Genomic DNA, 10651 nt, shown 5'->3' on the forward strand with positions numbered 1-10651 from the left:
GGCGACCCTGCTATAGGACCGAGTGGACGACTCATCGTCCGATTCTAGCCAGCGTCGCGAGCCAGCGGAACCGAGGTCGAGGTCGCCAGAGCTGCTGCGAGGGGACGCCATGGGAGGTGGGGGAAGGGGGGGTCTGAGGAGGAGGCTACCGGCGAGGATTCGCCGGCGACGGGGCTGGTAGGGGTTGGGCTAGGGGGAGCGCGTTGGAGCGGAGGGGGGCATCTCAGTTCCTGGTCCGAGTGGAGTATTATTCAAAATTGACTTTGAAAAGCCTATGACAAGGTCAAGTAGTCTTTTCTCCAACAAGCCCTAAGGATGAAAGGTTTCTCCGATAAATGGCGCCACTGGATCCAAAACTTTGTAACTGGCGGTAGTGTGGCCATCGAAGTCAATGATGATGTAGGTCATTACTTTCAGACAAAAAAAGGACTAAAACAAGGTGACCCCATATCCCCAATGTTATTTAACATTGTTGCTGACATGTTGGCTATTCTGATTGAGCGCGCCAAGCAGGATGGACAGATTGCGGGAGTAGTGCCACACCTTGTGGATGGTGGCCTCTCTATTTTGCAATATGACGATGACACAATTCTTTTTATGGAACATGACCTGAACAAAGCTCGAAATCTGAAACTCTTGTTTTCAATGTTTGAGCAAATGTCGGGCCTCAAAATTAACTTACATAGAAGTGAATTGTTCTGCTTTAAGCCATTGAGGCGGCGGCCGATTATGCTGACCTATTTGGTTGCGCACTTAGCCAGTTCGCGATAAAATATCTGGGAATACCAGTTCATTATCGGCGTCTCACCATTGCAAAGTGGAAGCATGTGGAGGAGCGTCTAGAGAAACGGTTGAGCAGTTGAAAAGGAAAATTGCTCTTAGTTGGAGGTTGGCTGGTTTTGATTAACTCCGTCCTCACAAATATGGTTCTCTATATGTTTTCTTTCTTCCAACTCCCAAAAGGGGTCCTGCAAAGACTAGACTATTTTAGATCCAGATTCTTTTGGCAAGGAGACGGTGAAAAGAAAAAATACAAGCTTGCCAAATGGAGCGTGGTTTGTAGGCCTAAAGACCAAGGCGGCCTTGGAATTCATGACCTGCAGGTCAAGAATGAGGCCCTTCTCAGTAAATGGTTATTTAAACTTCTTACTAAGGATGGTGTTTGACAAACCATGTTGTGCAACAAGTATCTAGGCCAAAAGGCGGTGTCTCAGGCATATTGGAAACTTTGCGACTCACACTTCTAGGCTGGCCTAATGGTGGCAACGAAACATCTCTTTCGCTTTGGGTCTTTCGCGATAAAGGACGGAACAGAGATTCGTTTCTGAGAAGACATCTGACTAGGCAATGCCAGTCTCGGAGAATAATATCCAACCTTGTATAACATTGCTCACGATAGGAGACATCTGACTAGGCAATGCCAGTCTCAGAGAACAATATCCAACCTTGTATAACATTGCTCACGATAAGAATAATACTATTGCGCACGTGCTCAGTTCTTCCCTGCTGAATATTTCGTTCAGGCACGATTTGATTGGCCCCCAACTTGTGTCATGGCATAATCTTTTATTCCGGTTGGACTCGATTAACCTGACACAAGGACGGGATGTGTTTCGTTGGAACCTTACAACATCAGCCTCTTTCACAGTAGACTCTACGTACCATGCACTCACGCACTCTGAGGTACCAGTGAGTAATAACAAGAAAACTTGGAAGTCTAAGAGTCCACTAAAAGTGAAAATCTTCATGTGGTATCTTTGTAGGGGAATTGTGTTAACTAAAGACAACCTCGCATGACGCAACTGGCTAGGGAGTAATAAGTGTTGTTTTTGTACTCATGATGAGACAATCAAACACCTATTTTTCCAATGCAAGTGCGCGTTCTACGTGGTTGGTCATCCAAATAGCATCAAATTTGTATCCGCCCACAAGTGTTGCCAATATTTTTGGTCATTGGTTGGACGCTATTACAAATAGGTTAAAAACACTAATAAGGGTGGGAGCGTATGCCTTAATTCATTCGCTTTGACTATGTAGAAATGATTTGGTTTTTTATGACAAAAAGGCTTCTCCTTTGCAGGTTATTTTCCAACGTACACACTCGTATGTACGTGGTCTATGCTACAATGGCCGGAGTACCAACCGCTGTTCATGGCGGTGTGCGTGCGATTGAAGCAGGTGCTTACGGAGGTTTTTTCCCGACATGTGTGTCAGCATAACCTACGGATCGATCCACCACCCCCTTCGACATAGGCATAGTATCGGTCTATAGGACTCCACTGTTGCTGATTTGTCGGTTTTATGTAATGAATTATTGTCAGACTTCTGGATTTAGCTGTGTGCATCCTAATTATATAGAGGCAGGGTGTTACTCATAATGCTTTTGTATCACTTGATGCTACATTCTGAGATACTAAAGTCGCCCTTTATAGAAAAAATCTGATCCGGTTTCTGCCATTACAGCCGTATCATCTACTCCCTTCGTTCCAAAACAGATAACCCAACTTTATACTAACTTTATACTAAGTTGAGCCATCTATTTTGGAACGGAGGGAGTAGCAGTTGGGAGTAGTTAGGTGTATTCGGCCAATAGGAGTAACCGAGAAAATCAGAATTTTGACGAGAAATATGCAGCAGCTCACTCACCAATCCTAGATTCCTGGATCTTGCAATCCTCTCACTCTTAACTCCAATACACTCTGGCCGTACCACCCTTGCTAAACCAATTCCAAAACGAATCTTTGTGGAACTACAGCAGCGGCTCGGAAATTCCAGCTAAGATCCTCATGGATACTCACGATTCACAAATCGATCGACAAGTTTCAAAAAAAGAAAAGCAAATTCGTCGACAGATATAGAGGATTTAATCTACAAAAACTAATTCCGGGATATTTTTCCTCCCCCAAACGCTAGAATAGGCCGCTCAATTTGCAGGAGTTCAAGGCGAAACACCTGGGTGCGAATCTCACGACGGTAAGAGCAGAAACAGGAACAGGAATCAAGATCATGGGGGAGGACCTGGAAGATGACGCGGGCGGATCCGAGGTTGGGATCCGAGGCGTAATAAGTGGAAGCACCGGCGGTCGAAGCGGCCGTGACGAGGAAAAGGAGAGCGGCGGCGATGTGCCGGAGCAAACCCGCCATTTTTCTTTTCTCCTCCATTTCTTTTTGGTGTGCGCTGGTTTAGCTGAGGGCAGAGCAGCTGTAAGAAAGCGCCTTCCGAGCCGGGAAACACTTACCTCCAGACGTCTGATCGGAAGCATTAGTTAGACCGGCCGTGTGCCGTCGATCCCAGTTGGATCTCACGGCTGAGAGACACACTAAAATTCCTGGGCCAACTTTCCAAACTACTACTCCCCTAATCGCTCCTTCCCAAATTAATTACCCTGTATTCACGACACAACTCATCTCACCTGGTTCCATCCCTCGCGCACCCGTCTGGCCGTCCTTCCTTAGCGCCGTCATCGTCGTCCCCGTTCGCCGCCCGGCCCTCCTCTTCGCATCGTCGGTGCGTCATCCCGTTCGGCGGCCACGCGAGGACTGGCCTACAAACTGCTCGTCCACGACCTCGCAAACGCAGAGCCGTCATGCTTGTCTCCACCAAGATCGGACCCTACTCCATTTGCTGTTGTGGCATGCGGTCGACCTCGTCGGTACGTCGTTTCTATTCGGGAAGGAAGCCACGACGAGTGGATTACTGAAGGTTTCGCCCAACCCATCCTCAGCTGACCTAGGGTTTGAGTCATCTCCTCCTAATACAGTACAAAATCCCTTCATTGCTACTGTTGGTTGGTTTTGGCCATCATTGTGTTCTGTAATTTGTTTGACCTATATCTATTCAATATCTTGGTTTTTTCATGATTGTGGACATGATTTTGTCTCGTTCATTCTGTATTCAGTCATTAAATCGCGACACCTTTTCGCATCTTTGTTGTCTAGGTTCCGTGCGAGTTGAAGGTACTACATGCGGCAGGTTGTAAGAATGAGCCCCCATCTGATCTAGGTTGTGATTCTCCTCATTCATACCATGCTTACAACTTTATATGTTTCATACGTATCATATTTTTGCATGGGAAATACATATCAGCTTGCTTCATATTTCTCATGCTAGTGCTTCTTCACTGAGTCGAGTTTGCTTCATACATTTGAAACTTGTGCTTCTACAATGAGTTTAGTTTTGCTTCTTTGCATGCGTATGTTTGCAGCCGTCATGTATTTACTTAATTTAAAACTAACCCATGCTTCCTAAGTTTCACACATATTATGCACAAAACAGCCACTCCTTTCTGAACTTAATTTGAATGACTACATATAAATCTTTTGTATTCCCATTTAGAATAAATATATGCACTTCCACTATGTAGATATTATGTTGAGATTGTATGAATAAGTTGCATCCAAATTTTCATGATTCGTATGAATCACACTTTTCTTCACGGTGTACAATTTGTTTCATATGCCACATATATAGCTATACTTCTTCAATGTGTATAGTCTGCTTCGTATCTTTCACATCTGTGCTTCTACATTTTGTTTGGTTTGTGGCATTTCCATGCTTTGTGTTGTATTAAGAATCATCTTTGTATACACATCAAACAATTCACCCTTCTAAATTTCTACAAGGTTGATGGAAGCGGAAAAACATACTTTGCTGATGGTGAGAATAACACGACGGTCGATGGTGGGCCTAGCATGCAGCATGCTGTCGAGCATCTCAGTGCTAAGGGTTATGGTCATCAGCTTGGAAGCAAACTAGCCATACGCACCACTTGGTTGCTTGGAGAAAAATGACTATGGTTTATGAAGCATGGGTTGTTGGGTTGGATGCTTGATTTTCCTATGATGGAAGAAAAGGGTGCACATTTGTATTTCTATATGTGTTTATTAGCGGAAACAATATTGTGATGTTTGGAAACAAAATATACCATTATATAAGGCAAAAGGTTCTGTCAAACTGAAGCAAATTCCAGTCGTGTTTGAAGAGAATTCTCGTATCTATGTAAACATTTGTTTTGCCACGTTGAAAAAACCTGTTAAATTCAAAATATTGGACCGAAACAAATTCCAATCACGATGGAAGCAACGCTTGTGGCGTTAAAAGAAGACTGGTAGATTCCAAATAATTCTGCATCCAAATTTTCAAATAAACTCTTCAACCAATTATTTGTGGCAGAAAAAAACGAAGCACCGAACCCACGTACTACCTAGGCCAACAATTAATGGCCCATGCATGCACAGTAACTGCCTAGGCCCACATTATTCTATTCATGCATCAGACGCATCAGATATCACTAAGGCTGGTCATAGTGAGGAGTAACTTATGCTAGTGTCATGCACATGACACTAGTCTAAGTTACCACCTTCATAGTGCAAAGTAATATAGTACTAGTGTCATAGATGGCTTCATTTATTAGCATGTAGACTCATATTGTCTTTAGAAGCGCTATGTTACAGTAACATATTATGTTACCACTTCCCATTAACTCTTTGCCACATAAGTAAAATTTTCTTGAAGTGCGCTATGTTACTAGCTAAGTTACTCCCACTATGACTAGCCTAATCTAACGGCAAGCAGCTAGTCTGATTGACGCAAGGCATCAGAGTAGAGTCTGATGCCTAGTGGTTCGTAAGTGTATGAGAGAACTCTTTATTTAAGACTGTTTTAAATTTTACTCCCTCCGTCCCATAATATAAAAGCGTTTTCTATATTAATATGGTGTGAAAAACGATCTTACATTATGGGACTATTATGGGACAGAGAGAGTAGTGAGTAGTTTACTACTTCCTCCGTTCGAAAATACTTATCATCAAAATGGATAAAAAATGATGTATTTACAACTAAAATTTTCTATCTTTGAGTCTAAAATATATATAGATACATCTCTTTTTATCCATTTTGATGACAAGTATTTCCGGACGAAGAAAATATTTGATACTATAAATAAAAATTCCCTATTTAACATTGAGTCTAAAATTTATGTCTTTATAACACTTTTATCCATTTTTCCATCTAACTCTGTTAAATTGCACATACAAAGACACTAACATCCCTCATGTGGTATGTGATCAAAATTTTAGTAATATTAAAGAACAAAAAAAACATGACCAGCTCACCTAACCCTGCAGCCGTTCCGGCGGCTACGTAGCTGACTAGCATGCAACACCAGTTCCCGTGACACACGCACACAAAGGGACATACCAACCAGGCTCTGGTAAAGGCAAAAACTATATATTCAGAAGCATCAAAAACCTGTAATTGATGCCAAAACATATTGCCTTCTCGACTCAGTAAAACGACGCCTATATTCTATATCCATTTCTGTTCCTGGACGCAAGATAAGTGGTAATATCAAGCGGATGCAAAGATATATTTCCTCCGGTTCAAAATAGATGATCCAACTTTATACTAGTTTTGATAGATAAACCAATTTTATACTAACTTTGTACTCCCTCCGTTCCATAATGTAGTGCCTATAGATTTTTTACAGAAGTCAAAGAATACAAACTTTGACCATATTTATAGAGAAAGTGTAGGTACATCTAGAATACGAAATGCACATCATTGAATACATCATGAATTATATTTTTCAGAATGTACATGTTTGGTATTGTAGATGTAAACAATTTTTTCTATAAACTTGGTCAAAGTTGGCAAGTTTGACTTCAAAAAAATCTATAAGCACTACATTTTAAAATGAAGGGAGTACTAGTTAGTACAAAGTTAGGTTATCTATTTTGAAACGAGGGAGTACTTTGGTGTAACAAATTAAGTGTGTGTAGAATTATCTTCTGAAGATATTCAGATTGATGGCGCCGCCCAGCATTATGTTCATCGAGGAAGCCCTCGTTATTCCTTGGATAAGAGATAGATTCTCCTCCGACGAACGGTAATGGCTAAACAGCATGCGTTGCTGCCACCGTGCCCCCGTGCGCCGTCCCGGCTGCCAAACGCGCAGCTCCCAGACGTCGCGTAACTGTCGTGCCACAGCTCTGCCGGCCGCCACCCGCCCTTTGCGCGCTAGGCTGCGAGCTGCACGAGATCCGCGCGTTGCCGCCACACCGCATGCGTGAGCCGCCGCCACACGAGCTTCATGCGTAGCCGTAGCCGCATCCCCTCCTCGTCGCCGTAGCTGCCCTCGGGACCCGGCACGCCGCTACACCCAAGCGCCTACCGAGCGAGCTAGCGCATACGGCAAGTCTGCTCCCACTCACGCCGCAGCGACTTGTGGACCATCGGGGGATGTATTCGGGGAGCTAGTGACGTATTACAGAAGGGGCAAAGGCGGCTTTTCACATGCAATTTAACAGCGTTAGACACAAAAACGGACGAGAGTGTTATAAAGGGCATAAAATTTAGACTTAGTATAGGTAGGAAAGAAAAAAATTCTTAGTGTCAAATAGGGAAACTGTAGAAGTGCATGCTCTAGTGAATGCAACCAAAAGACCGATCTGATAGAAGAGACTAGGAAACACATTATACGTCAACACTCCCCCTCCCGTGTGGCTCCCTCAAGCCCAAACATGAACCGAAAGTGGGCTGCAATATAATTGCGCCAGCCGGGTCTTGAACTCAAGACCTCTTGGCTCTGATACCATGTATGATGTTGTAATTGCACGATGTATTGCTCTTCGTGCATAGACACGTATATATGATGTACAAATGTGGGCCACGGACCTCGACTATACAAGGAACTAGGAGGCGGGCCCAATACACAATATGCACATAACACATATACTCAACACCCCCCTCCCCCTGTAGTCAAAGCGGCACCACGGCTGACACAAAGACTGGACCGGAACTCCTCAAATGACGCCGTAGGCAAGCCCTTGATCATGATATCGGCAAATTGTTGGAAAGTAGGGACGTGCAAAACACGAATATGGCCAAGGGCAACCTGTTCCCGAACAAAATGAATATCCAACTCAATATGCTTGGTCCGTCGATGATGCACCGGGTTAGCGGAGAGGTAGACCGCCGAGACGTTGTCGCAGTAGACCACCGTGGCACGGTTAACAGGGCAAGAGAGCTCCTGAAGCAGCTGACGAAGCCACGAACACTCAGCGACGGCGTTGGCCACCGCATGATACTCAACCTCAGCACTGGAACGAGAAACCGTAGGCTGGCGCTTGGACGACCACGAGATGAGTGAGGGTCCAAGATAGACACAATAGCCCGAAGTGGAGCGACGAGTGTCAGGGCAGCCCGCCCAGTCTGCATCGGAGTAGGTGGTGAGGGCGGTGTCGGCGGAGGCGTGAAGCGTGACACCAAGATCCATAGTGCCACAGATATAGCGGAGAATCCGCTTGACGGCAGCCAAGTGAACGTCTCGAGGAGCATGCATATGAAGACACACCTGCTGCACGGCATACTGGATCTCCGGTCGAGTCAGAGTGAGGTACTGGAGAGCACCAACGATAGACCGATATAAAGCACCATCCGAAGTAGGAGAACCATCCGTGGCAGAAAGCTTGGCCTTCGTATCAACAGGCGTAGCGGCGGGCTTACAGTTAAGCATGCCAGCGCGCTCGAGGAACTCGTGAGCGTACTTCCGCTGATGAAGGAAGAAGCCATCCGGACGGCGCACCACCTCGACACCGAGGAAGTAGTGCAAAGGACCCAAGTCCTTGATGGCGAACTCAGCGCGAAGACGAGCCGTGAGCTGACTGAGGAGACCAGCCGTACATGCCGTCAGGATGATGTCGTCGACATAGAGCAGCAAGTAGGCCATGTTAGACCCCTGATGATAGATGAAGAGTGAGGCGTCCGAGCGGGTAGAGTGGAACCCAAGCTGGTGGAGAAACGCCGCGATGCGCTGGTACCAAGCGCGCGGAGCCTGCTTGAGTCCGTACAAGGACCGCGAAAGCAGACACACGTGGTCGGGAAGCGCCGGGTCAACAAACCCGGTGGGCTGTTGGCAGAAGACCTGCTCCTCGAGGTGACCATGGAGGAAGGCGTTGGAGACGTCCATCTGGTGCACTGGCCAAGCATGGGAGATCGCAAGGTAGAGAACCGTGCGTATCGTGCCGGGCTTGACAACCGGAGCGAAGGTGTTGGTGAAGTCGATGCCAGCACGCTGTCGGAAGCCACGAACTACCCAACGCGCTTTGTAGCGATCAAGGGTACCATCGAGACGGAGCTTGTGTTTAAAGACCCACTTCCCGATAATCACGTTGGCGTGCCGGGGACGGGGAACAAGCTGCCACGTCCGGTTACGCAACAGGGTGTCAAACTCCTCTTGCATCGTAGCCATCCAGAGCGGGTCATGAAGAGCGGATTGAATGGAGGACGGCAACGGCGACGGCTCAGAGGTGGACGCCGCATGGACGTAGTCAGCCGAGGCATAGCGCGAGCTCGGGCGAAAAACGCCCGTACGGGCGCGGGTGACCGGACCGGCCACAGGCACTGGGGGGGGGGTGCGGGCGCCGGTGGCGCAGGGGGTGCCGAGGGGGCCGCAGGGGCCGCGAGTGCCGAGGGCACCAACATCAGGGGCGCCGGGGGCGCCCGGGGAGCCGCGGGGGCCACGGGCGCCAATGTCGGGGGCGCCGCGGCTGTAGGAGGCGCCGCATGCGGGGGGCGCGCCTCAAAACCGTGGGGCGCACCAAGAGAGGCGCGCGAGTGCCCTGGGAGAGACATCGAGGAGCCCGCGTCACCAATGGCGGGAGGAACAGCTGGGGGTACCTGGTGAAACGGAAACACATGCTCATCAAAGTAAACGTGCCGGGAAGTGAACACACGGTGGGAGACGGGATCGTAGCATCGATATCCCCTGGAGTTGGAGGGGTAGACAATGAAGATGCAAGCGACAGATAGATGTGCAAATTTGTGAGAAGCAGTGTCGGCAATGCTAGGATAGCAAAGGCACCCAAAATATGCAAGTCGTCATAAGACGGGGGCGTACCAAAGAGAAGATGTTGTGACGCCCCGAGACCGATGTGCCAGGTGTCCTCTAGTTATTCGCTGTTATTGCCTTGTCATTGCTTGCTGTCATGCATTGCATATCATGTCATCATGTGCATTTTATTTGCATATATGTTCGTCTCATGCATCCGAGCATTTTCCCCGTTGTCTGTTTTGCAATCCGGCGCTCCTACGTCACCCGGTGTCCCTTTCTACCTATTTTCGTGTGCGGGTGTTAAACGTTTTCGGATTGGACCGAGACTTGTCATGCGGCCTTGGTTTACTACCGTTAGACCGCCTGTCAAATTTCGTGCCATTTAGACTTCGTTTGATACTCCAACGGTTAACCGAGGGACCGAAAAGGCCTCGTGAGTGTTGCAGCCCAACACCCCTTCAAAGTGACCCAAAACCCACCAAAACCCTCTCCATCATCTCGGTCGTTCGATCACGATCGCATGGCCGAAAACCGCATCTCATTTGGACTCTCCTAACTCCCTCTACCTATATATATGTGTGCCTCCCCGAATTTTTCACGGATGAACCCTAAAATTCTTCCTTCTCGCGCCACCGGACATGTCCGCTCATCGGCGGACGCGTCTAATCTGCCGCCACATCACCCCGTCCAATGGGAGCGTGCCACCTCAGCATCACCACCGCCTCCAACCACTCAGGCGCCGCCATCCCTCTCTCTCCTCAGCGCGCCGCCGCGGCCAGCGGGGCCCGAGGCTGGCCCGCGCGGGCCCATCTCGCTCC

General features: G+C 47.5%; 1 protein-coding gene and 1 long non-coding RNA gene across 3 annotated transcripts in view; one reads left to right on the forward strand and one right to left on the reverse strand.

The window, feature by feature from the left end:
• The window catches only part of LOC123086200 (peptidyl-prolyl cis-trans isomerase CYP23), a 26421-nt gene extending 23155 nt beyond the window's left edge, over window positions 1–3266 (reverse strand). Inside the window, exon 1 of one of the 2 annotated variants that reach the window (XM_044507913.1) lies at window positions 3019–3266. In XM_044507913.1, the coding sequence (XP_044363848.1) occupies window positions 3019–3162 (144 nt within the window). In that variant the 5' untranslated portion in view covers window positions 3163–3266. The remainder of the gene's footprint in view (window positions 1–3018) is intronic. The other variant, XM_044507914.1, reaches the window with a different exon arrangement.
• Window positions 3267–3368: 102 nt separating this feature from the next.
• Window positions 3369–4874, forward strand: LOC123086201 (uncharacterized). Its single transcript, XR_006440669.1, has 3 exons — window positions 3369–3703; window positions 3940–4003; window positions 4624–4874. It is a non-coding gene; the product is annotated as an uncharacterized lncRNA (long non-coding RNA).
• The last annotated feature ends 5777 nt before the right edge of the window (window positions 4875–10651 follow it).

The sequence above is a fragment of the Triticum aestivum genome, chromosome 4A, assembly GCF_018294505.1.
Source record: "Triticum aestivum cultivar Chinese Spring chromosome 4A, IWGSC CS RefSeq v2.1, whole genome shotgun sequence".
Lineage (NCBI taxonomy): Eukaryota > Viridiplantae > Streptophyta > Magnoliopsida > Poales > Poaceae > Triticum > Triticum aestivum.